The sequence below is a fragment of the Ammospiza caudacuta genome, chromosome 11, assembly GCF_027887145.1.
Source record: "Ammospiza caudacuta isolate bAmmCau1 chromosome 11, bAmmCau1.pri, whole genome shotgun sequence".
NCBI lineage: Eukaryota > Metazoa > Chordata > Aves > Passeriformes > Passerellidae > Ammospiza > Ammospiza caudacuta.
This window is the reverse complement of record NC_080603.1, coordinates 8,553,362-8,580,494: the sequence shown is the minus strand read 5'-3', so window position 1 is coordinate 8,580,494 and position 27,133 is coordinate 8,553,362. Positions and strand designations below refer to the sequence as shown.

At 41.9% G+C, this 27,133-nt stretch overlaps 1 protein-coding gene across 1 annotated transcript in view; it reads left to right on the top strand.

Moving 5' to 3' along the window:
* The window catches only part of STAG1 (STAG1 cohesin complex component), a 149,665-nt gene that overhangs the window by 114,110 nt on the left and 8,422 nt on the right, over positions 1–27,133 (top strand). Inside the window, exons 15-28 of the mRNA XM_058811946.1 lie at positions 611–728; positions 1,831–1,934; positions 4,722–4,814; positions 4,939–5,028; positions 5,208–5,411; positions 6,628–6,698; positions 9,664–9,751; positions 11,052–11,132; positions 16,860–16,952; positions 19,523–19,697; positions 20,445–20,584; positions 21,053–21,154; positions 22,657–22,805; positions 23,785–23,913. Of these exons, the coding sequence (XP_058667929.1) occupies positions 611–728; positions 1,831–1,934; positions 4,722–4,814; positions 4,939–5,028; positions 5,208–5,411; positions 6,628–6,698; positions 9,664–9,751; positions 11,052–11,132; positions 16,860–16,952; positions 19,523–19,697; positions 20,445–20,584; positions 21,053–21,154; positions 22,657–22,805; positions 23,785–23,913 (1,637 nt within the window). The remainder of the gene's footprint in view (positions 1–610; positions 729–1,830; positions 1,935–4,721; positions 4,815–4,938; positions 5,029–5,207; positions 5,412–6,627; positions 6,699–9,663; positions 9,752–11,051; positions 11,133–16,859; positions 16,953–19,522; positions 19,698–20,444; positions 20,585–21,052; positions 21,155–22,656; positions 22,806–23,784; positions 23,914–27,133) is intronic.

The window sequence follows — 27,133 nt, the reverse complement described above, 5'->3', positions numbered from 1 at the left end:
GTCAGTCCCTGGCAAGCACAAGCTGTGTGTTGTGCTTGTTACTTGTTGGTAGTAGTTAAAGATAAGTTTAGAAAACAGCAGAAGCCTATGGGTTATTTTTCTCACTTTACAACAGTTGTGTTAATTCACATGAAAACATTTTTTTTGCAGTTGAAGTTAGTGTTAAATCTATAGCCTGTGAAATCACCAGGATTTTTGCTCCCTTTTTTTGAGCACATAGAAGGATGAAAACCAATTGCTAGTTCAAAACAAGTACATTACAACTCTCATGCCTTACCATCTCTCCTTTTTGTAATGCAGTGAGAAAGTGAGAGAAGGTAAGTTTACAACTTCTGGGTCAAAACTCTGGGAAAGATTTTTCCCAAACAAGCAGCTTTGTGCAAAAGAAGCTCAGTTTGGTTTTATTTAGTTCCTGTTAAAGCATAACCCCATTGCACTGGTGTCATTCATTTGGGAGAAAACCTTCCTGAATTAGTTTCAAACTGAATGTTCTTTCCAACTAACATAAGATATGTGCCCAGGACAATCTGTGTGGCCACATGATTATGAAAGTTGAAGAACTGGTGCTTAATACCAAGAGCTGTACTGATGATTGCTTTGGATTTTCTAGTTGCATGAACATGCAGCCTATTTGGTGGACAGCTTGTGGGAGAGCTCTCAAGAACTGCTGAAAGACTGGGAATGTATGACAGAATTGCTCTTGGAGGAGCCAGTCCAAGGAGAGGAAGGTATTGGCTTAACCCTCTGCTTCCTTGACGTTGCGCAGTATTGTTAATTATTCTTTAAATACCTCTGCCACCCATAGTGAAACATCTTTTATGTTGTGGTTTGTTTGGAAAGCATATTTGAAGATTTTGAGTTAATCTGTTTTTAATGTACTTTCCTTCAAAAGCAGCAGTTTGTACTCTATTTTTCTTTTTTATTGTTCTCTGGAGGTTTTTTTAAATCAAATGTACTGCACTGTGGTTCCCTAATGTTGTAGGGAGTTTACTCAAGTCTTAACTTGATTTTGTCTGAATGTTTAAATAACTATTTCAATGAATTAAATAGCTAAGACAATTTTGAATAAACAAGCACTTAAGGTGATGCTAGTTAATATGGGACTTTTCCAGGTAATGTGAATGCTCAAGAGAAAAAACAAAGGGGATTATTTCACCATTGGTTTCAGATTTCCTTTTGCTGATAATAGACCTGGCTGCACAAAGTAGCCAGGGAGACTTGGGGGCAAAGTGTCCTAAGGCTAATGAGTGTCATTCAAGATCCTTTATAATTCCCCAGGATTCTCCTGCTTCAGAGGCCTTCACAGAGCTTAGGTGTTTGAAAAATCAATGCTCCTGGCAAGGTGTGCTCATCATGTCCATGCTTCAAAGGCTGGCCTGTTGGTTTGCACCTGCTACAGTGGGGGTATTTATAGGGTAATTTCATTAGGAAATTGATTCTGCTTAGCCTAGTGGGGTTTGAGCCTCCAAATGTGAGCAGAAGCACTTGCCAGAGAGCAGAGAATTTATGAGGAAGTGACAGTGAATTGTCTGTCACTGTTTCCCTTCTGTGACCCTCCCTTATTTTGTAGATCTTCCTTATGTTCCCCTTCACTGATCCTTTTCTCCAGCCTGCATTTCTCTGGGCTGCTTTCACTTCTACCGTGTCCATTTTTCGAGGTCATGAATGGCAAATCAAAGAGGCGGCAGGAGAGCCTCAGTGAATGTGCCAGTGTGCCTTGTGTGTGGTGTGTGTGCTGCCCTGGTGCTGTGTGCTGCCCTGCTGTCCCACACTGTCCCCCTGGTGCTGCCTTGCCCCCAGTGATGCCTGCTGTCCCCGTTGTCCCCGCAGCGATGTCGGACCGGCAGGAGAGCGCCCTGATCGAGCTGATGGTGTGCACCATCCGACAGGCTGCCGAGGCACATCCCCCCGTGGGCAGGGGCACCGGCAAGAGGGTGAGTGGGGCTGCAGCTGCCTGCTGCCACCAGAGCGTGGAGGATATTTGTGACACCACTTTGGACACTCCTGTTGTAGAGTTTTTTAATTGGTGTTTGCTGTTTCATCTGAACACTTCTAAGAAAAATATTAGAAATTCTGTTTCTGGACATGTTTGTTTTTCTCTTTAATTTTGGGGGTTGCATGGCCAAGTTAAGCAATATAAATTTTCAGCATAAAAGTCTTTTCTTGTTATATTTTTGGATGTTCTTTTTATCATATCTCTGCCTTATATTTGTAATGTACCCACATCATTAGCCCCTAATGTTAAACCTAGATAAGAGTAGAAAGTGTAGGAGCAGAGCAGGCTGCCTCTGACTGTCTTCCATAAAAATGAATGTGCTGCTAATGCTAATATGGACATAAAATTTGCAGAAATGTCAACAGGATCTTTATCATGAAGGTTTTAAGCACGGGAGCAGGTACTGGGAGTTGGTGCCCTTTCTGTGCTTGGTTGTTTTTGAGAGCTGACTGGACAAAGCCCTGATCCTCCTAGTGTGGCCCCTGGGCTGGCTCTGCTTTGAGCAGGAGGGGTGGGACTGGGACCATTCTGAATGTGTCTGTGCTTTTAGACATCCGTCCCCTTAGGCCTCTTCCATGGAGTGCCCTAAAAATTTCAGAACTTTACATTTTGAACAAATTGCCTCTTTAGCTTATTTTATGGGGACTGTTTGAGCACCAGTGGAAGGCCATTCCTAAGGCTGGACATGCAGTTTTAAACACTTCATTCTAAGTCACAGGGTCAGGGTAATAACAGGCTTTCAGCTGTATTTTCCATAAATACAGCATCCATGTTCCAAAGCAGTCTCAGCTTTTTAAACATATTCACCTGATTTTTGGTAGTCCCCATCTTATTTAGGATAGGCAAAAGTGGAATAAACCCACATGAACAAATGGTTCTTCTTTTAGCATCCATTCTAAATAATCATAACTAGTTTGTTAAAGCCACAGATTTAATAAAGATGAAATCTGGAGAGTCTTGGCATTCTCGATTGCTAAAATAATACAGTTACTTCTGATTTTTTAATGTGCCAAAGCAGATTAGTCTCATGTCCAGAAACAGCATCCCAGGAAAAGCTCCAAGAAGCCATCAGTTTAAACATGCTTTATGTACTTTAATTTATAAAGCACATTCTTAGGAATTCCTAATTTATTAAAACATTTCAGGATTAAGGAGGGAATCCATGAAAGCACTTACTGAAATTTACATAAGCATGTCTTATCTTTTGTTACAAAAACTGCATGGTAAGCACAAGTGTTTTGTCTCAAGCTGCAAACCTTTCTAACAGTCAAAGTGACCTTTAAATTAAAAAAAAAAAAAAAGTTGGTATTTTCTGTTTGGAGCACTAAATAATGTCATTATTAACTTTCCAGGTATTTTCTCTTTCTCAAGAGATCTACACCTCAATTCACTGAAGTTCAACAAATTCCTTAGTCTTAAGTTTTTAATGTCTGTATTTAGAGCCAAAGAAAACAGATCAGTAAAACAAATTCCACCTTCTGAAGGATGATCAAAAGAGCCTGGAAGTCATGCTGGGGACACAGATCAATTCCCAGTGCCAGGGAACAGCCATATTTGGTCCCCAGAACATTCTGGGCTGTCAGGGTTGGGATTCTGGCCAGGGTTTGCCCTGCTCTGAGCTTGGCTGGTGCTGCCCTGGTGGGTGTGCAGGGCCTGAGGCTGCTCTGGAGCCATCTCTGCACCTTGCACTGTGCAAGTGGTGACTTGTCCTGGTCACTGATCCATTCCCCCCACTTCCATGGCTGTTTTGGGTTCCTGCTGGCACAGTGCCTGGCATCCAGGCACATGCCTTGTGTCCAGCTGCTCCTCCTCCCTTGCAGAGCCAGGAGAGGTGACACTTAGCTTTTGCTTCTTTTTACTTTGACCATATGCTGTGGGATGGTAACTGCAGGGTTCTCTGCCTTGTCCCTGGAGATTCATCCTGTCTCACAATCCCACCAACTTCTCTGAGTTGAAAGGGAGCAGATTTCTAATTAAGCACTCACCTTCTTGTGAAGTAGTTTCTCCTCTGACTTTAGCTTGTAACCCTTACTGTGCAGTCTGGCTGATTGGCTACATGTGAATCATTAGCTAACTTCAGTATTTTATTATCATTATTTGTTCTCAGAAGTATTCATTTCTTTCCTAAGCCAGGAAGCCAGATCTAGGCTTTGATAAAGCATGCTGGTTTGATTATTGTCTCTCTGTTCAAGGGGGTTTTGTTCTGACAGCATTAGTTCTTCAGTACCTCGCTGTGAACTTGGATGCACGTTCTCACTGAGAATTCCATTCCATTTAGAGAGGAGGCCACGAATCTGCTAATGGAAATCATTGTTACAGTGTGGTTTGGTTTTGGTTTTCTTAATTATACTTCACTTTGCCCTGAGGTCTTACATTAATGCTTGGTTTAATGTGTGAAAGCCAGAGTTCAGTACAGTTGGAAGCAATAGCAAAAATTCCACTGACTGGGATTATATTTGAATTTCAATCCTAAAAAGATGTTAATGTGTGGAAACAGTGTCATACTGGGTGATACAGTATTTTCCTTTGTAATCACAGCTGCTTAGGACACACTCTTTAATCACTCTTCAACCCAAATGTGTTTTGATTTTTTTATTCCCTCCTTGTTTGATTTATTAAAAAATACACTTGCATGGGTTTTTGCTTGTAATACAATGTTTAGAAAAGTTAATGAATGCTATATGCAGAAAATGTATTTACTATAGTTACGTTTGATCACTTCCAGGTCTTGACAGCAAAAGAAAGAAAAACTCAGATAGACGACAGAAATAAATTGACTGAACATTTCATTATTGCACTTCCCATGCTGCTATCAAAGGTACTGTTTTCAACAAAATAAATCTTTCACTGGGATTTACAGCTGTCTTTAAACTTTCTCATTCTACAGTGCAGGGGTTTATTTTCACTTCCCTGTTGTCTGTTTTGTTGCCATGATGTTCCAGTATTCTGCTGACGCTGAGAAGGTTGCAAACCTCCTGCAAATCCCTCAGTACTTTGACCTGGAAATCTACAGCACAGGCAGAATGGAAAAGGTATTGTGCCTTGGGCAGGAGGTGTGGCTGCTCTCAGGTGTGAGCCCTGTTCAGCCCCACAGTGCTGTGCCTCTGTTTGGCACATGAGCAGTGCAGCCTTGGGTGGGTGTTCTGGCAGTGGCTTTGCTCAGTGTCATTGTCCCATTGAGGGAGAGCTGAAGTTCTTTTCTGCTCTGCAGCATCTGGATGCCTTACTGAAGCAGATTAAGTTTGTTGTGGAAAAGCATGTGGAATCAGATGTTTTGGAAGCCTGCAGCAAAACCTACAGCATCCTCTGCAGTGAGGAATACACCATCCAGAACAGAGTTGACATAGCCCACAGCCAACTTATTGATGAATTTGTGGATCGATTCAACCATTCTGTCGAGGATCTACTGCAGGAGGTTTGTTTTCTTAAAATTGTTGAACTGCCTAAAATATGGTAGGATAGGCTACAGAAAAACATTCTTAGCAAGCCATGAAATGATCCATCTGAAGATGTAGTGCAGCACCAGCTGTTTTATAATTATTTGGAGCCACTTCTCCCTGTGGAAAGTCCCTTACAGTAGCCATTAAGCCTTCAAATCATTGGTCATGTGAAACAAGACTGTGGGACAATCCTGCTTCTGAAAATTCAGTTGAGTATTAAAACAGTCCACATAAGGAATTAAGTGGATGAATGGATGAAAGATGATGAAAAGTACAGAGGAAGTTGCATTTACATTAATGTTTTTAGTGATTCCCATAGTCCCAGATGCATATGTAGGCAGCAAAATCAAGATTGGATTATGGTTTGAATAGAAGAGAGGATTTAAGAAAATATATATAATGGCATGTTAAAAGAGCCCTGGAAAGAGTAAAAGATACAGGTTGGAAACCTGGAAGAATGAGAACAGCAGTAGCAAGGATTTAAAATTATGGCCTTTTGTGATACTCTTTTTTAAGTGATATTTGTTTGAATAATTTATTTTAATGAGTCTATTTCATCATTGTAAAGACATTTTAAATTTTAAAAATTGCCTAATGGTGCCTAAGTAATTATCTGGGCTGATAATGAGAGAAACACTGATTGACAATTGCATCTGAAGGCAGGAAGGTGTTTTAATTGTTAGCCTTTTAGATGGAAAAGAAATTATCCAAGTGAGATGGAGAAGAATGGTTGCAAGTGGGTTTCTTATTTTAGAAAATTGCTGGAAAAATTAGGGCTGAAATACCTTATTTTCACTTGATTCACTAAGGAAATTTGCTGTTTAGTTTACAGAAAATTCTAAAATTGTGCTGTAGCATGTTCATCAGCTAGTGATTAAAGCTGGTGGTGCAGTCCTTTTTATAAAATAAGATAGAACTCAGATTTTGGTCTTGGGAATGTTTTCTATTGCTAAAGGGTACAGGTTTGGATATTACCACAGTGATAATGCTGAATATTGTCAGATGAACTTGCTTGTTTTTTAGTGCTATGCAGTGGCTACTTAAATATTATGGAATCTACGTAAAAGTCACTGGAAATTTTGGAGGTGGTTTTGATATCAGTGTAAACCCCTAAGAAGCTGCTCCTGCCTGTGCAGTAATGTACTGGGCTGAATTGCTGGATTCTCCTCATGGATTGCCTTTCATTTGCAGGGAGAAGAAGCTGATGATGATGACATATACAATGTGCTCTCCACACTGAAGAGACTGACATCTTTTCACAAGTAGGTGGTGCCTTCCCTCACAAATTTGTGATGTTAATTTTATCCTTTCAGCAAGTATCAGCAGTGTCAGGTGTGGGGAAATGAGAAAACACATGGCCTGAAATCTGAAGTGGAGATGGAAGAGTGACTGGTGGAGTTTGTCAGTGCAAGTGACACTGGTTGATCTGGTCCTTGCTCAGTTTGTGCCATGACCTTTGCAGATGGGATTTGCAAGTGGCACCTCCTCCCTTGTTCCCAGTGTTCTTATACCCATGAGTAAATTACTACAGGTCCTGCTCTCCCACAGGACAGAGTCAGAGCACAAGGGACACTGTGCTTTGGGCATCAGCTTAGGGAGCCTACAGGAAGCTGTTTCTCAATGCCTTTGAGCTACTTCTCCTCAAAATTATGGAATTAATTAGTAGTAGTAAAGATAATAATTAGTAGTTCATGGTGAGAGCATGGAAGATGCATTTTCTTCCTACAGTTGAATTGTTGGCCAAATTTCCCTTTGTGGATTGCACAGAATCTCCCTCACCAGGCACAAATCAGCTTTTCAGGTTCCTGCTGCTCTCAGACCTATGGGCATCCTCAGCATGTGCAGAGCAACCTGGAGAACTTCACTGGAACTGTGAATTCTGGAGCACAGCACAAAGGCCTGATCTGCCCTCTAACTGCAGGAAGCACTTTCTCCTGTCAGCATGAGAGAAAGTTTCATGTGCAGGTGGCAGAGAGCCACAAATCATTTCTTCTTTATCACAGTGTGGGAGTGATGCTAAATGAAACCTTATTAGAGAAATTAGACTGTGTCAGTAGCACAGCTGCTCAAAGCCCAAGGTACAGCTTCCCTCTCTTGGTGCATCTTGAAGAAGTGAAGCAGTTTGGTGGGTGGAAAGGTCACTTCTCGGAAAAGAAACTTTTCTAAGCTGTTTTATGCCACATTTGAGAAACACCATGAAACTGGTACCTTTACTTCACCTGCCTCTTGTCTGGCAGAAATGTGCCCCAGCAGACAGGGCTGTCCATAAGAATTAAAAGAAACCTTGGATGAAATACTGGAACTTGTTTTCTGAAGTCCATGAATAGTCTGACATGGAAGGAACTAAGGGAAAATTCTGTGTTGTGTGAATTTTCTTCCTGAACCTCTGTGGAGAATTGTGTGGTGTCCAAGATCCCTTTTTAACTACGATTTTGATGGCTAAGTAGCTCAAAAGTGATAAAGAGGTACCAGAATATGCCTAACTGTAATGTAGAGGCTCTGCTTTAAGAAAGTTTCAATTGAAAGGCTGTGTGTAAATTGTACATAGTTAGAATTTTTCAGCTCTGGAGGCTGAAGAGGGCTGAAGAGCCCTTCCTGAGCTCAGCTGTAAGGCAGAGGGCAGGGAGCTGAGTGTCCCCAGCTGTGAGGACATGGCCCCTGTGCTGGCTGCCTGATGGGGAATTTCTGAACTGAAAAGCCAGGAATGAGACAGTTTTTCCTTTGATATTCTCTGTAGGATAATCTGTGCAGGTATCTGCCTCTGCACACCAAGGAGACTTTGCAGCTTTAATTACAGTGCTGTAATTAAGGAAGTACCACTCTGCCTTGCTGGCAACCCCGTGATTCATGGAAGCAGCATCTCTGTGCTTAATATCTCCAGTCAGAGGCAGCTCTCTGGCAGCCTCTAATTTATCCATGAAACATTTTATTTTAGTACCTCAAAGACCATCTAAGTCCACAAAATATTTTTTACGCTTTTTACATTTTTAGTTCCAATATTTTTTTTAAGTGTTCCTGGTTTTCTCTTTGTGGATTTGAACTGGGAGTTAAGGTGCACCCTGGCTTTAATGGCCCAGCCCTGGAGTGCACAGGGCACTCTGATGGCTTTCTGTGAAGCTCTTACCAGTGCCATTTTCCAGGGCTGGCTTGCTGCAGCATGGGAGGTGTTTCATGGCAGGGCCTCCAAAAGGACCTGGGCAATGCCAGTGCTGAGTTCAGCCTCTGGCCCTTTTGGACCTAGGGAGCTTTTCCTTCTGGCTGAGCAAGGCAGTTAATGGTCTGACCCAGGGCAGGCACTGGGGTGGGAGGAGTGAGCTTGGCTGGGTGATCCAGGTGCTGGTATGAGTCAGATGCAAGAGGCTGCTGCATCCAGTTGAGACTCCCAATTCAGTCTCAGTATCCCTCCTTCCAGGTGAGCACTTCAATCAGCAAGTTTCTGAGTATTCTGAGCTGGCTTGCTCTTTTATTGACATATTACAAACTGTTTCAAATTATCTCAGTTTATTTCCACTGCAGAAAAATGTTTTAAATGTAAATTTACTTGCTGAGAGAGTATTTTTCTTCAGGCAACCTGATGTTTTTCAGTTGCTGCTGTATTTCTCACTTCTCTATTAACCAGCCATTTCATGAGCTGTTGAGGTCTGTAAGGCTACAGCCTTACAGAGTATTTGTCCCTAATTTCATTTTTATTCCTCTCACTGATGAAATCAGGTTGGTGCAACTGAAATGTTGCCACCATCTCTATCTCATGTCCATGTGTTATATGGTCTCACTTGAGGTATTCAGGGTATTTATATCTAGTGGTCATGTGTCTTATTTTTTTCCAAATAAGACAGTAGAAAAATATACAACTTTATTTTGCTTAAAGCCATTTTTATTCAGTAGATATTGATAGAGCTTGGCTGTAGTTTCTACTGCAATGCCAGGGAAGGGTTTTCTGGAGTTCTGTCAATGTTTCCAAAAGAGGAACGATAACTTAGAGAGAGAAGCAGCAGCTATGCTTAAGTAGCCTTTATAGGTGTATGATATGGAGAGAGTTTATCTGCTCCCTAAAATATCCCATGTAGTAAAACATTTTTCCTGGATTATCAGAAAGCCTGACTTGTGCTTTTAGCGTGGAGTGAGGTGCTGTGCAGCTGCTTGGTCAGCTGTGGAAACCACCAAAGCTCTCTGGGCTGGGGGTTCTGAGGAACACAATTAATCCCTCTTGATTTTCTCTCGTTCCAGTGCTCATGATCTGACCAAATGGGATCTGTTCAGTAACTGCTACAGATTGCTGAGAACTGGAATTGAACACGGAGCTATGCCAGAACAGGTACCCTTAACAGCACCTGCACTGCATCACTGGGGTGTCTGAGGTTCTAAGGAGTCTGCTTGTACAGAAATTCAGAAGTTCCATGTATGATTTCTGAGCTTCTTCCCTCACCTTTCTCATTTGGAAAGTTGGGAATAGCTGATGTTCCTGACTCTGAAAAGCAGTGCATCAATCCTGATGTTTACACTGAAACCCAACATTGTAAGCTTTGGCTGCAATTAGAATGATCACAAATTATTATTGTGCATGGAAGGTAAGATGAAAGTTTATGAAAACCAGGAAATTAGAACATCCTAGTGGAGTTCTTTTAGGGAACACATCTGGGACTTTGTTCCCTCAGAGTTCAGTTTTTGTTTCTCATGGATGAGCACAGGAGCCATCTCATATTCTCCCATGACTCCTGTTTAAACTGCAGAATTCCTACTTAAGCATTTAAACATTTTAAGTTTTTATTTTGTTTCAGTTAGAAGCCAGTTGTTAATTCTAGCTCAGTTTCATTTAGAAAAAATAAATTCTCATGAAATTCTGAATAAGAATTTTGTAGAAAGGACCCTAAGAGGAGGCATTGCCACACAGTGAGTGAAAGTCCTCTCTCTGCCCTTGCTGCTTTATGCTGGAGTTGTGCTACTGGAGAGGCAGGGCTGGCAGATAAAACCTGTCCCTGCAGCTGCCAGCCATCCTCAGTTTCTGGGTCTGACAATGTGTGGCTCTCCAAATGCCTCCATAAAATTTTAGGGAAAGGTGCTGAAACCTGAGCTCTGCTCAGCATTTCTTCCTGCAGGCCACCCTGAGGAGTTTGGCAGTTGTAGCACCTCCTCTGGATTTGAGCTGTTCAGGAGACATCATGGATGCTTTATATGACCCTGGTCTTCTCCATGGGACAAGTTGTATTTTCTCCCTTTTTTTAGCAATTGGGCTACATGTTCATTTTCCAGTGGAGCAGATTTTTAATGCTGTTTAATAGTGAAACCAGATATAGAGATATTTCAACAGATTGCTTTTGATCTGAGAGATGTAGGTGTTGGGTTGTACTTCTGTCACACTGTGACATCCCCTCCTGCTGTATCCCAGTGCAGATTTCTGGTGTTTCCCAGATTTACACAGTATTTTTTTGCCTCTAGTAGGCTGATTTCTTACTGCACCAAGCCAACCAAGGGAAAACTTGATACCCTTGAAAATAAAAAGTGCTAAGAGCTGCTCCTGTCTTTTCAGCACAAAATGCCTGATAGATTTTCCATACAGTTCCTGCTGTGCCTGCTGTTAGCAGCATGCTGAGATTCTGTGTGTTCTTGTGTTACAGATCGTTGTCCAGGCACTGCAGTGCTCCCATTACTCTATTCTATGGCAGCTGGTGAAAATCACTGAGGGCTCCCCTTCCAAAGTAAGTGGCCACTTGATCAAACAGATTTTACTGACAGACACAACTTACCTACAAAGGTGTTACACCTGATTTCTTTGTAACTTCCATTCTTGCCATCGTTTTATTGTAATTTATAACATATAAAATGTTGCTGTTCAGATTTGTTCCGTGTTTCAGGATCTATTTAACATCATGCATATGTCTAAGCAATGTAAATAGTTTTAATCAGGATTTTATAGCAGCTGATTATTATATTTTTATTGCAGAGGATAATTAACACACTTTATTGTGAGGACTGCAGTTTGCATGGCTGATAAGGAACGTTGACATGAGCAGTTGTGAGCAATACTGTTGATCTGTAGACCACAGATAGCTTAATCTTGATGTGATAAGTTACTTTGCTTACTCTCTAATTACAGCCTTTATGTTGCAATAAAAATGGCAGGGCGCAGGAAGTAACAACTGCTAATAAAAAGCAAATGCACACAAAGTATGGTCAGGACAAGGTGACAGGTGACTTTTCCAGGACCTTTCCTTAGGTCTTTTCTCAGTCAGAGGCCAGCATCCTGTTTTTTCAGGGCTTTTTCAAAAGTAATACATCAAATTAAAATGACATGAAAACTGAAGTAATAATTGTACTTCTCCATCAGCATCAAAAAGGTAAAGATGTTATATTGAAGTGCTACAAGACCTCCAAAGGGTCACTCCAGAATGGCCATGCCAAAAAGAAGTCAGTTTGGCTTTGCCCCATGAAAATCATAATTACTGTCACCTAGAGAACTCCCAGCAATTTCTTATTTGGGGTTCCAGCCTCTACAAAATGAGTTTTGTGCATGCTTAGTTCCAGCATTAGTGCCTTGCAGCTCTTCAGAGTGGCAGCAGCCTCAGCTGAGGGCAAAGAGACAACCACAGACCTGCTGTGGCTAGAACACTTTGCTATCAAACTTTCCAGTTCACTGTGAAAATAGATCTGATCTGCACTGTATGTGGCATTTCATCCACTGGGAAATAATTTTGCCCATGGCTGGTTTATAAGTCATTATTAGGCTTGGGAATTGGTAGACATTAAAGGGCATCTATGTCTACCTAAACTTGCATGGTTTAGGTAGGCAAAGGCGTTAACAGAAGCATCTCAGAATGAAAAACATTTATTTCATGGGTATTTTGGAAGTATTCAGGCTTTTACAGCAACATTTCTGGCACAGCAGTTTAATATGTAAGTCCATGCAGGTTTCTAGGGCTACTTTGCTGTTTCTAGAATGATCTCAGGGCAGAGAGGGGTGATGGTGTATAGCCTCTCTAGTAGACCAATGGATATAGCTGCCAGAAGTAGAGAGGCTTTTGGACTCACAAGCCTTTCAGGTTTGAGATAAAAGCAGAAGGTTACAAAGCAAAAGACCAGCTGGAAGCAATTGCTTGGTTTCTATTTAGATACAAATGAGGTAAACTCTGACAGGGGAGGAAAAGGTCCTTGGACCTGTAGAGGAGGGGTGAGAGCAGGGAGGGGAGAGGCAGTAACAGAGTTAGGAGGAGAATTAGTGGGGAAGGAAGATAAAATATGAAAATGGAGAGAAGAGAATTTATAATATGTCATAAAACTGATCTTAAGTCTTTGTTTTTCTATATCCCATAGATTTATGAATTTTTGTTCTCAGGCTCATGTTCCAAAGATGATCTTTTAGCTTTCCCTTGAACAGTCAGGCTGAGAGATCAGAGATGCAGGGATTGATTTGTAAGAAATCTGCTGCCAGCTGGGTCATTTGTGTGACCTCATGCTGGCAGTAGTAGCTGCTCTGTTTCACCTCATGAGGTCCCATTTAGGCAGTCAGTGCACAGGATGAAGTATAGGAACGTGTTGGAGTTGTAAGTACAGGAATAAAAGATGGAAACAAGTACAAGTATCTTGGCAAGTTTTACATTTGTTGTTTCATGTGTGCTTTGCATCCATCAGGTGCACCTTTCATTGCAGGGAGTTTGCAGGTGGGATGGGGAATTCTGGCAAGGTTTCCTTCAAAGTGAATTCTTTGGCTACAGTTCAGAATTGCTTGGTAATTTTTGTATCTTGTATTGATTCTGTGGTGGAGTCATACTTGACAACCATAGGCATACACTGGGAACAGAGACATTTTGCAATTAAGTTATTTTTTGTCTAATGTTCAAATGGCTTCCAAAATACAGCACTGTCCTGAGAGAGCTGCCCCTGTTTGGGAACTGTCTTGGGCATTATGGCCAAGCCAGGGCACATTAATTGCTGTGTGAGGGGTACCTCATATTCCAGCTGTTGGGCATGTTCTGGATCATGGCTCCCTACCTGATCCAGCTGTTTGGGACTGGAGCCTCCATGTGTGGCAGGGAAAAACTCAACTCTTGTGGTTTAAATCTAATTAGGATCAAGTCAGCTCATTGATATATTAACAGCACATAATTGACCTGCAGCCAGTGCCACACAGCTTCAGGATAACTATGAGCTCTACAGAATGCAGGACCAGAATATTGGACATTTCTAGAATGTTAATGAACACCTACAAATTCCAAACTTGCCCTTCAGCTGGTCACAGGTTACTGAAGTCTCCTCCCCAAGATACACACAAACAGCTCTTGTTTCTCCAGGCTGTTACCAGGGGGTGAGGTGCCCCTCACTGTTCAATATAATTTGTAAATAGAGCCAAAAGGAGTATCTTTGATACATTATTATCAGCATAAAAATGTATCAAAGACATTTTAGCAGGAGGGTGATAATAAATGGATATTTTAATTATTAAGAAAGTCCAAATTCTCTGCCCAACAATAAAGATTTCACCAGTTAAATACAGCAGAGAGTTGGGGCAGAGTTATTTTGAAACACTTCTTCAAGCTGTCCTGTGGAGAGAAGAGTGTCCTCTGGAGTCATCTTGGTGTCTAGAACTTGAAAGGAAAACTTGATTACTGAAAGGAAGGCTGCAGCAGGTATGAATGAAATGCGTAAACTTTGAAATATCCACAGTCTGTTGTAACCTTTGGTCTCCTTCTGTGTATATTCAGTGGAGGCTGAGGCTGTGGGGCTGTTTGTGCAAACTGGTGCTCTTTGGGGCAAGCAGTGCTGTACTGGGGGTAGAAAGCTCATCCTCCATAGCTTGTGGGAGCAGCCTGTTGTGGCCTGGAGGAAAACTCCTCAGGTGGAAAGGGGTTTGAGGGTGGTTCCAAGGGAAACTGGTCATTTCTCCCCTGGAGTTCTGTCATCTCTCAGTGTGGGGGAGCAGGGACAGTCCTGAGGCAGGAGACTTGGGGATTAGAGCAGACACTTGTTTCCACTTGGATTTCTTCAGCCATGTCCCAGGTACCCAGGACATTGTACTGTACTCTGTGTTTATGTACTGAGAAGGAAATACTTGCAGGACAATAGAGTCCTAAAACTAAAACAGTAAAAATAAAGCATGACTAGAGCAAGCATTGAGAGGTAGGACAGAGGTCAGCCAGTTGTGGGTAAAGCAGCAGCCAGAGTAGCCAAATGCTTGGCTATGAGAGTGTGATCAGTGGGCAGAGGACTTAGGAGACCTGATTTAAAAAGGGGTTTAAAGAGCAATGTGGTGACTTGGTGACTTTTCATATTTATATGGGCATGATGACAGAAAGCAGAAGAAGCTAAAGGGAAGGAAAATGTCACAAGGAACAAAAGGTTGGACCATTTTCCACAGTTGGAGTGGAAGCTGAGGGTTCTTCAGCACTGTGAAGTTGAAGTTAATACTGCAAATAATAAGTACTTTAGAGGAAAAGCAGTGAGCACATAGGGAGAAGAGGATGGGGTTTGGGTGATGAACATAGCAAAAGCACAGCATTTTAAAATTACTTCAATGGAAAAAACAAGCTTTAATTTAAAGCTGGAAAGTATCTAAAGAATTGTAGACATGAGTCTTTTGAGCACCTGGGTTTGGGTTTGGGTGGTGGCACAGACTCCAGCCGTTGCTCTCAACAGCTCATTCTTGTTCCTGCCATGGAGCAGTTCAATTGCAGAGTTGTGACCTCGTGGTTTTGCCTAACAGCCAACAGAATGATAAAATGGTTTCATATCAGCTTTTCAGCTGAAGGCAGATCAGGTACTCACACCTCAAGAGCCTGGGCTGTGCACCCCAGAATGCTCAAAGACTTGGAAATCTAATTTTTATTTTTTTTTCTCATTTTCTCTGTTGAAAAAAATTCCTACTTTTCAGTAGTCTGGGGATTTCTCCAAGCTCAGAAGAGTTCCAGATGGCTCCATTGCACTGTTCAGCTGGGCTTTCTCCTGCTGTCTGTAACTTTGCAATATGAATCTCTATCATGCTATGCTGTCAGGAGAGAGGGTAATAAATATCATGTACCTGCTTGTTAGTCACTTTGACAGAAAGAAAAATGGGAGACACACTCATTCCCTTTTTAACATGTATGTAGGTTTTTTCATGGGTTTTAGTTTCTCTGTTGAATTCATGGACATCTAAATGGAAGGTAATTGCAATAGAAAGTAGAAAGCAGGAAGGTGACTGTAATCCCAGTGCTTGAAGGGGTAAATCAGGTGATTGTGTAACAGGTGAACTGATAAGCCTGGGTAGAATCTTGGAGTGGGAGATAGAAAACACAGTTGGTACAAGGCTGAAGGGCCAACAGCTAAGATTGGAAGAAACACATCAATTTCTTGTTGATGAGATTGCATTTTTGACTGAGAAGAAAATCAATTGAAACACCAGTGTCTCTAAGACATTAATACCACATTGCATTTTAGATGCATGTTTGGATTTAATGTAACTCATATTCAATAGCTCAAAACAGATCCATATATTAAAGAAAAAATGTAGGTGAGCAATCCTTGCACAATGGAAGAGTTTCTGATGCATTCTGGCAGAGATCTGTTCTCTCCCAATAAAAGGGTCATTTTTATCAGTCATCTGGGAAGGCCCTGAAAATGGGGATGATATAGATCAATTAGTGAACAAAACACAATTTTAAATTTTTAAAAAGAGGCATCTTAATGCTGCCAAACGGGAGGTTTGTATCCAAGTTGTGATTAGAATAGAGCAGAACTGTCTTAGAGATTCTGTAATGCCAGGGTAATGCAGTGGCACCATGGCTGCATCATCAGAGAAAAACTGCTCAGGAATAGGAAGGTGAGGGAGTGCACAGACCTTGAGTGTCCATATCAGCAAATCCCACTCACTCCATTGGAAGTGATGAGAAATGCAGTGCTTTGGGAACACTCTGGGTGCTTGGGCACACTGGCAGTCCTGTGCTGTGCTGTGAACCAGCACAGGGAGAACATATGGACCACAAAAAGGCTCTGCAGTAAACACAGAACGAGAGCTCATGGCAGGAAGCACAAGGAAAGCTAAAACCAGAACTGAGACACATGGGCTGAACAGCATCAGTAAAACATTTCTGCAAGGAAAACATTGCATGGGCACTATGTAGGTTCTTCACATTGCTTGGAGGTTGTTCTGCAGGACATTGCCTCTTGAGAGGGCTGTCCTGGGGGAAGGTCTGCAGAGCAGGGGCCAGCCATCCTACTGTGAATTCATCTCATTTCATTTCATTTGGGGTTCTTGTTTTCTTCTTGGTGATTGGTTCATCATCACTGTAAAACCAAGGCACTGTTTCTCTGTGTGTTCTTTTTGAATAGCTGATTTCTTTCACAGCTTTTTGTACAATGTATGAAGTCATCACCACCACTATTTCTTTATTTTGCTTCCATCAAGAAACTTCTTACTAATTTTTATATACTTTCTTTTTTAATCTTTACTCCAGGAGGACTTGTTGGTATTGAGGAAAACTGTGAAATCCTTCCTGGCTGTCTGCCAGCAGTGTCTATCAAATGTCAACACTCCAGTCAAAGAACAGGTAAAAGAAATGTCTGACTCTTAGAAAAGTGTGATTATTAAATTGTAGTAAAACTCAAGACTACACTACATCAAACTTAAAGTAAAATAATCTGTTCCCCTGTCTAAATAAATCTGAACAAGCAGCCCAGAAGAGCAGCTGTATTAACAGAACTTCCAAAGCACAGCTCATGACAAATTAACTTTTGATTAACAGTGAGTAAGGATTACCTGGATGCTCAGGCTCATTTCCAGCCCTCATGACTTCAGGCATCCAACTCAGTCACCTCAGATGAAAGACTTTTTCTGCAGACACTGGATTAAAAGGCAGTAGGCATTTCTATTTAAAAGGAAATAGGCACTACTGGAGGGTGACTGAGACTTCAAATGGGCTGAATATTTTTGGGTTTTTTCCCATTGAATCAAAGGGTTTGTTGAAATAATTAAATCTGTCTCTGCAGGACACAGTAGCTGGTTTGTTAGCTGAGATTATGTGAATACACACTGATTTATGTCAATGACATTTGTCTACAAATGGCATTTCTATCAGACCTCCCCAGATTTTGCAGAGTATAACTGATAACTGGCTTGAGTTTTTGGCCTGTGGTATTTAAAAGATAATACTTGTCAAAAGACACTTTTATTTCTTTGAAAGATAGCTCTGCTTAGCATTTACTCTCTGTTCTTCAGATTGCTAAATACAAACATTAAATGCTCAGAGATGTCAGTAGTTTATGTAGTTCTAAAAGACTTGTGTGTCATTGGCTTCCAGCTGATTTTACTTTAGTAATTTTGTTTTTTAATATTCAGAGTAGTTACTCTTGGCATATTATATTAATATTATATAATGTGAAAATATCTTCTAGCTGCATGCAAATACCTTCCAGCTCGAGCTGGACCTGCCATCCTTCCTGCCTCAGCAAATGGCAAATGTTCCTTGGCATTCCTGCTCTGGGTTTCTTCTTGAGGTGGATTAACATGGGTTTGTTCTCTTCCTGCCAGTGGCCACAATGGTTTTTTCATTGATAATTTAAACTTTGTTTAGAAGCTCCTTTGCAATTCCTAGTTGTGGGGAAGTTTTCAAGCCTCAGCCAGACAAACCCACACCCAGTCAGGCCCACAGAGAGTGAGTGTCCTGGGCAGAGTGGCTGGAGACTCCAAGGACCCATTCCAGCTGACTCTTCTATGATTTGCTTTTGTTTTCTTCCTTAAAAAGTATGTTTCTGTGAGTAGCAGGACTGCTACTTACTGCTTTTGTTTTACTGGATTTTTTTTGAGAATTATGTGCAAATTGTCTCCCTACCATACTTGATCCTTGCTCCAGATATTCTTTCCAGACAAAGTTGATGTCCATATCAAAGGAAGGAAAACTGTATGAAGTATTTAGAGAAACAAGACTGAAACATTTCAACTTTTCCATGAGTGTTTGAGGGAAATAAATATCCTGTGACTGAGCCCACTGCTGCCTTTATATTGGACAGAACTCAGCACCAGCAGTGCATTACTCATCTGCTCTTTTTTAGAGGTCTGCATTAGGAAGAGCTTCAGTTCTGTTTAGTATCAGGGGAGTTTAGAGCAGGTGAGATCATCACTGGAATGAATCACAGCCTTTGGATAAAAGGGAGAAAAATCCCAAATAGCAACATCTGTTCCTAAGGTCTCAACAGAACATAGTTTACAATGATGTGCATCTGTTCTTGCCTGAGTGTAGCTGATTCAGATTTTATAACATATTCCCAGAAATAAGGGAGCCACTAGGAAGTTCAGCATTTACTAGGAAGTTCAGATTTTATTTTGGAAATTTGTAAAGTTTTCAGAACCTGAGGTTAAAAATAGGGAAGCTATGAATAAAAAGGCTTTAGAAATGTACTGAATGTGATCAATTGCAGACAGCTGGCTGTGAGACACCAGCAGAAGCCATGTGGGGGCAAAACAGTGTTATTGCCATGCAGGAATGAGCCCTTGGAAGGAAGGAAGTTAATGACAGCTGCCTTCTTTCCTGTCTCAGGTAATGAGGCTATAATAGTAATGAGCATAAATCATGGACAATTCTGCCCAGATTGGCTTTTGTCTGGATTTGAAAGCTGTGCAGACAAACTTGGTTCTTTTTTTGCCAGAGCTTTTGATGAAATTCTGCAAAAATGTCCTTGCTGTGGCTGTTTGTCTGTATTTTTGGGGTCTGACAGTGACTCAGCTGGAATTTTCCCTCAGTGTTGTTCATGTTTTTACTTGTTTGATTTTTTGACTGTTTATTCAAAAGAGGTATGCTCTCTTTACTACAAATTTTGCTGCAGGCCTTGGATCAGAGGTAGATTTAGAGTTCTTTTCCTAAAGAAGAAATGGAAGTTTAATATGGGTGATGTGGGACATGGAGAAGGTAATAACCACAGTTCCTGACCTAGGAACCAAGGGCACAGCATTCCAAAGCAGAGGAAGCCATAATGGAATACTCTCACAGCACATAAACAGCTCCACCTGAGAACAGTTTAAGAAGCTGTTTAATAGTAGCAGAGGGTATCTGGAAATTAGATCAGTGGTACTTTGTTTTCCTTTCTTGACTTTTCACTGCATTCATTCTCTTGTGCCTTGCAGGCTTTCATGCTGCTCTGTGATCTCCTGATGATTTTTAGTCACCAGCTGATGACGGGAGGTCGAGAAGGGCTCCAGCCTTTGGTGTTCAATCCAGACTCAGGCCTCCAGTCAGAACTTCTCAGTTTTGTCATGGATCATGTGTTTATTGACCAAGATGATGAAAATCAAAGCATGGGTATGTTTAGCTTTTTTTTTCATACCAGACACAGAAGAAAGGAGAAAATAGAATTTTCTGATCAGTTTGTTCAGATGTTTTCAGAAGTATTCCTACTTTTTGGAAGGTCACTACTCTGAAGTTTCTTATATAAGTTGTGGAATATGCTTTTGTTATATAATAGCTATATTGAAGATTTTATTTGTGCAGTTTATTTTTCATTCACAGAGTAAAGCCTTGCATAGGGACTCAATATTTATGGCATTGCCATTCAGTGTTAATGCTTCTTACAACTGAATTTTACTTCCTGTTGTTCAGAGCATTGATTTCACATCTGAAAATCCAAGGCATGCAGAAGTACTGGTGCTTCTGATTTTTCTTTTGTTAAATATTTATAGCTTAGTCATGTTAATGGAGTCTCTGTGAAGGTTCTGTGTTTGAGAAGTTAAGCAAGAGCATTCAGCAAGAGTTCACTGTGGCCTTTCACAGGGTTTGGGAAATAAATGACTCAGTTCCATGTGGATTATATCCAGGGTCTCTTCAGAATTATGGAGAGCAGCTTTGATCAGTGGTGTGTCATGTTCCTGAACTTCCCTGGAAGTTTCCAAGAAGGCAGGACTCAAGACTTACCACCTTTCATTTTAGCTTCTTCTCCAACAACCCTTCTTTCTTCATGTTCAAGAATTGATTTTTTTCTAAGAGCTCCCCTTTGATAATGTTGTTTTAGAACTTAACAGTTACTTACAAACATTCTGATGATGCTTTCAGAGGGAGATGAAGAAGATGAAGCCAACAAAATAGAAGCTTTACATAAGAGAAGAAACCTTCTGGCTGCCTTTAGCAAGCTGATAATTTATGACATTGTGGACATGCATGCAGCAGCAGATATCTTCAAACACTATATGAAGGTACAGGCCCTGCATCCTCCTGTCCTGTTCCTTACTCCACTTTTTGGCTGTAGTGAATTTCTTTCCCCTCAGTGTACAAGGAGCACACACCTCTGTGCTGGTGTCTGTTCACACCTGCTTCTTCAGGGGGTGTCGGATCAATGTCGTGTTGTTGCTTGGAATTGGCAGCCATGGGTCACCTTCATCAATTGCTTAGTTTGGGGCAGGAAATGCTCTTTTGTTGGGTTTTCAACATGTTTGTTACAAAAGAAAATAAATACAGAAGTTCCCCACCTTATCACAGGGTTTGGTTTAAATTTTGATACTGAAATGTTGCCCCCCACTCACATAAAAAATCTGGATTTGAGCAACTGCTGCCTTTTCAAATCAAGAATTAGAAGTAATCTTTCTCTTGGGAAAACTGTAAGAAATTGTATAAGAGATTTTGATTAAAAGTTTTTGATTTTTTTTTTTCACATTTGTTTTTAGTACTACAATGACTACGGAGATATCATTAAGGAAACCCTGAGCAAAACTAGGCAAATAGATAAAATCCAGTGTGCAAAGACACTCATTCTCAGTTTGCAACAGGTAAGAGCATTGATTTTTTTTTTTCTAGAAATGCCTCACTGCAAAAAGCCCTGGCCAGGATTTCCTCTGATGCACTTTACAGGGAAGCAGAAATGCTGCATTTCCTTAGGACATTCTTTTCATTTTCCTGCTCCCCAGTTCAGACTGTCACTGCCCCTGTGTCTCAGTAATCTCTGTCTCCATAGGCCCACACTGGCAAAGCTTGGGCAGGTAAAAATGGAAGGGAGGGACAGAAGAGCCTTGGAGGCAGTTTGGTCCAAGCTGATTCATGGCATTTGTTTATTGATCCTGAGTCAACAAGAAGAATTAGGATGGCTTTTTCTTCTTAACGTTTGCTGAAGTAATGCATCTTCCTTATACTTTGTCTAAATACTGATGAATTTTTCAAATTTCGAGCTAATTAAGTCTTCCAATACTGTTAGACATGTTTTTTCCCAGAAAAATTCTCTTTACATCACCCATAAATTACTGCCTGGTGATAAAATCTATCAAGCAACAGCACAAAGTGCACTAAATACCACTTAGGCCCTTGAAGTACCAGCTATAGCCATTGCACAGAGAAATTACTTCTGCTAATTAGATGCTTTCAAATGAGCTGGACCTCCCCAAATCCCTTCCTAAGGGATTTGCTGTAGCAATCTGGAAGCTGAGAGAGATCTGTGCAAACCTGAGAAAAACAGATGTGCTTCCAGAAGAGTCAGAGAGTGTCAAAGCAGCCCATGTCTGTATGACTTGGAGAGGAGGAAGCAGCTGCCACAGATCAGTCAGGCTGACAAAATTCCATGAAAAATGTAATGAGAGGAGCTCTTTGCAAGAGCCTCAGTGACAAGTAGCAGCCAGTGTGGATTTGTCAAGGAGGAATCCTGTCCAATTAAGCTACTGTCATTAATTACATGGTAACAGAGCTTGTGGAGATGAGAGAAACAGTGGCTGTAATGGAGCCTGAGTTAATATCCTCACAGGCACTGATTTAATATCCTCACTGGCACTGTCTGCCAGGATGCTCTCAGCAACCAGTGAGAGATGGGGTGTAAATGGCAGTGCCAGGAGAGGTAGAACTGGCTGGAAAAGCATCAAGCACTTCAGTACTGTGCTGGGAGAGCCTTGGAGGCAGCAGAGCTGGGCAAAGAGGCACTGAGGCTACAGTGGAGGAGCTGCAGTTCGGATCCCCAAATTCAGAGCACCACCAGTCTGATGGGTGATGGGGGTGCTAAGAGAACAGCACGAGAATGCAGGAGCTTCTTGATGAGTTGGGAGAATGATAGAGGGAATTCAGGGAGGGTGGGTGCAGAATTGCACCAAAATAACTCCACACAGGTACAAGATGGGGACAGCTGGCAAACAGCAGAGGGATAGAAGAAATTCTGGCAGGTGACAGGGACTCCATTGTGTCTCAGTCATCACAAAGGCCATTCTCAGATGGAGCAGGTTTAGAACCCAAGCCTTTCTCAATAAAAGTGTTTCCCAGCTCACAGATATCAACCTCTGAACTCTCTCTGCAGCTGTTCAATGAGCTTGTTCAGGAGCAAGGTCCCAACCTGGACAGGACCTCTGCCCACGTCAGTGGCATTAAGGAGCTGGCCCGGCGGTTTGCCCTCACTTTTGGCTTGGATCAGATCAAGACAAGAGAGGCTGTGGCCACACTACACAAGTGAGTGGTGGTAAATAAACTGGATTTTTACACTACTTCAGATTAAAACTCCTGTTCAGCATTCCCTTTCTCAGGATAATCTCAACAGGCAATTATATGGAATAATTCTATATTTTTTTCTACTTTAATTGGAGGGGTGTACATGTATGTAGGTAGAAAGGAAACAAACTAGCTGCTACCTAATTATTTATTGGAATTTATTGGCATGGTTATGTTTATCTCAGGTGGGTTGTGTGTAACAACTGAGTATGGTTCTTTGTTCCACACCAATGTGGATTCTGGAGGAACCAAGGGCTGTTATGTAAAGGTACTCTAAAAATCTTTAGGAAGTCCTTTAAAGTGGACTGAAAATGTTTATTCAACTGCTGCATAGAAAAGCATGGAAAGCTTCCGCTAAATTTAAATTATAACTTTGCCATGCCATAAAAAAGTTCAAATGCTAATGTTTGGTGTCTCAGAGACTCAGTCCTTGACACCGAGATCAGCACGGCTCGGTCAGGACGCAGCAGGCACTGTCCTCAGCCAGGCAGGGGACACTTGTGCCTTGCTGGGTGAGGGAAGGGACAGTGCTCTCTTCAGTCACAGGTGACAGAGCAGAACCAAGCGTGTCCCTGCTCTGGGGACTCAGTTCTCTGCTCTGGCTGCAGAGGTTGGCTCCTGTTTGATCTGACACATTCCATGGAGCTCCTGCTCTGCCCAGTTCCCTCTTACAGGGACTGGCCATGTGCTTATCTGAGGGGGTCTCACAAATCCACAGGGAACTCTGCATTCCCCTTTGTCCAAAAGCTGCTGTTTGCTGCTAATGGGGAATTACCTTGTGATGGGACCTGAGGATTCAAACAGTTTCATCACTCAGGTCAGATTTAGGGCAACTTGTTTGTCTTGGGTTGGGCTTCTTTTTCTGCTTTTTTGGGTTTGGGGATTTTTTTGGGGACTTTTGTTGGAAATGTCTGAATGTGTTAATATTTCTATACTGTAGAGATGGCATAGAGTTTGCCTTCAAATACCAGAATCAGAAAGGACAAGACTATCCACCTCCTAACCTTGCTTTCCTGGAAGTGCTCAGTGAATTTTCTTCCAAACTCCTGCGACAGGACAAAAAGACTGTGTAAGTAATGCTCTGTTTTCTTCCCTGGCCTCTGTTAATCCCTGCACTGTGGGTTCCAACTCTTTCCTTTGAGGTCCCTACAATCTAACAGGGGCTACTGAAAGTCCCTGAAACATTTCACATACATACTTATTCATCTTTTTGTGTTTTAAAGTAATAAAACTAAATGGGAAAAGAAAAATCAGACTTGCTAATGAGGTGAGTTTGAGACCTCCCAAAACAATGTTATTTAAAATTTCTCATGGGATATTGAAAATAAAAAGTCCTCTTTTTTTGCTAGAAGAAAAGAAATTACACATCAGCAGTGCAGGGAATTTACAGGTTGTCACCACTGCAGAAACATGTTTCTGTCTTTATTTACAGAAATTGTACACCTATATTTGTTGTTTCTTTTCATATATTGGAAGAGGACTCCAGTGAAACATCAGCCAAGCACTATGTACTCAGTGTGGACCTAAATTCACTGAATAACTTTGTGACCAGTTTAGAAGTGCAGTTGCCAGATCTGCTGATTTATGGTTATAGGTGCCTTTCCAGTCAGTTCTGTGACCCCATTGAATGTTAGTCAACACAAAATCAACTGGAATGGCCTCAACTGATTCTTTCTGTCAGATCTTGCTGTGAAGGTTTGACAGATGCTTTTCTGTGAAGACATTTCTTTTAAAGGACTTTTCTATTAGGGTTAACAACTATGAACATTACAGCTTTGCAGTAAGAAATACAGCTTGGTTAACTTTGTATAATTTTTGTGTACACACTTGAACCAATTTCACTTTTTCATTGTATCGATAATTTCAAGTCACTGAACACTGTAGGGCAAACAGTTAAAGGAGCTAGGATATGGGATGATCCAGTTAGGCTGGCTTGGCACTCCATTTGTGCATCTGCTCTCCATTGTTATATCCTGGAATCTTGTCAGCCTCTATCCTCTTCCTCAGGACAGGACTTAAGGATAAAAGGATTTTATGGCTTGTTTTCTTAGCTGAGCTGTAGGTTCTCTGCAGGGTGGTTCAAGTGCCTCTGCCTGTTTCCTGTTGAATTTAGTGAAGTTTAGCCTTTCAGCAGGGTCAGCCCTTCCACAAGTTTCCAGTGTCTGATATTTAAAGTTACATCATGCTGCCCCTGACAGCTTCTGTTAACCTGAGCCTTTGAGTGAAATTCAGTTCTTTGGGACATTCTGTTCCTTCACCTTCCATGTTGCCATTTAAATTCTTTCTCAAAGGTTCCCCTGCCCACAAACACAACCAGTGGCTGTTCCTGCAGGAGTATAAGGATGTATCTATATCTATACCTGGGCTATGGACCTCAGCTGAATCTGATGATCATGAAAATAAATAGGTCCTTTAGGGCCTGATCTGTGCCAGCCTGCTGTGTTGGGATGAGTTCAGCCCTGCCCCAGACCCCACAGGCTGTGGTGACCATGAGAAGGGTCAGCACAATTTGCTGACATGTGAGGATTATGTGGAGGTGGCTCCGCTCCTGCCCAAAGTGCTCTACTGACAGGACAGGAGGGGGATGCTGGATTTGCCCTTTTCTGTAGCTCCTCCAATCCACAGGGACCTCTCCCCCACCACAGGGGATGCCTGTGCAGGAAGGTCCATGACCACCATCTGCTGGAGAAGTCTCATGTTCAGCATCACTTCCCTCCCTCCCGGCCCAGAGGCCCTCCCCAGACTCAGCAGAGGACTCTTGGCTGCAGCCAGAAGTGCTCTGGAGCCCTCAGAGTCTCAGGAACACGTGGCTGCCTGCCTGCCCAGGTTCTCCAGCTTGGCTTCCCTACCTCAACCCCCAAATGATCCACCCGAGGGCCTGCAGGTGTCAGGGCACTGCTCCAGGACACCCTTCCTGACAGGCTCCAGCACACACTGCTGTTCCACAGGGCTCCTGCTTCCTTCTGCTGGGCTGCTGGCTCTTTCCTCTGGGCTAGAAAAGGGAGAAGCTTCCAGTTTGGGAATGAAGCAGCCCCATTGATTTAATTTAGTTTTTCTAGCCTGTTAATCTGGCTAATCATTTTATGAGTAACCTTCAGAAGTGGTGATAGCCATTTATGGATTTATACAAATCTATGGATTTCACATAAAACTGTTCATGTAAGGTGCCAGAGTCATTCAGCTGGAGGAAAAGAATTTGTACTAACACTCTGTTACAAACCCATTAAGGCAGATACAGGCAGGGAAATCCTCAGGAACTGATGTAGGACGGAATAGAGGAGATTATCCTTGGAGGCACTTATTTCCATTTATTTCCCTCAAAGACACATTTGGTTTAGACTGGACCCTGACTTGTGGGTGTCAGCTGAGGTAGAGCCTCGACGTGGGTGAGGTCCACTGAGCTCAGAGTTGATAGGAAGTGCCACTGTGAAGCTCTCCCAAATGCTGAGCAGATGTCTCAAGTTTGGCATCCAGGCAGTAAAGAGCTCCCAGGTGGTGTCATTTTCCACCTTCACAATTTGGCCATAAATCTGCAATCTGGTTCTATAAATACAAACTGGAGGCAGAAAAACTTCTTCCTTTCCAAAACTCTTCTGCAGGTAGATTCTCTGAAGCCATGAAGAGCTCAAGTGGCACAGTTGGGTACCATAAAATAGAGAACACACTAAGATTTTTCCCATTGCTGCCAGGTTTGGGAATTAATATACACATGGAAAAGGGAAGGGGAAGCATTGACAATATTCAATAAAAGAGTAGACAGGAACCTGCTGTTTCTTGAACAAAGTTACGCCATTCACTGAATCAAAAAACTGATGTGATGTCACCCTCCCATGAGCAGTGTGGCTCCTGGGCCTGTTCTGGGGCTGGGCTGTGTAACAACTCTGAGCTGCCATGAGCAACAGAGGAAATCCTGCCTTTCCATGTGGAATGTGTGGAGTTGACTCCCACAGCTGGCAACCTGGCAAGGTGGTGTTAAAGGAAATTGTGACTGAGGGGTGCAGGAAGTGATGCTGAAGTACCTGAGTTCTCTTACCAAACTTCTGAATGTTTGGCTCTGCAGCCAAACTCATTAGAATCACATTTATAGATTTGCATGTTCATTTTAGAGATTACATCTGATTCCATAATTAAATAATCAATGGAAAAAGAAAACAGTTTCTATGTCCTCCGTACCAGGAGGGTGTTGTTGGTTCCTCCTTTCAGTGAACATGTGTGCACTGGACTTTTCATGGCAGTGGACCATGTGTTCAAATTTCTTATGGAAAAATAAATGGCTGCATTTGACGAAC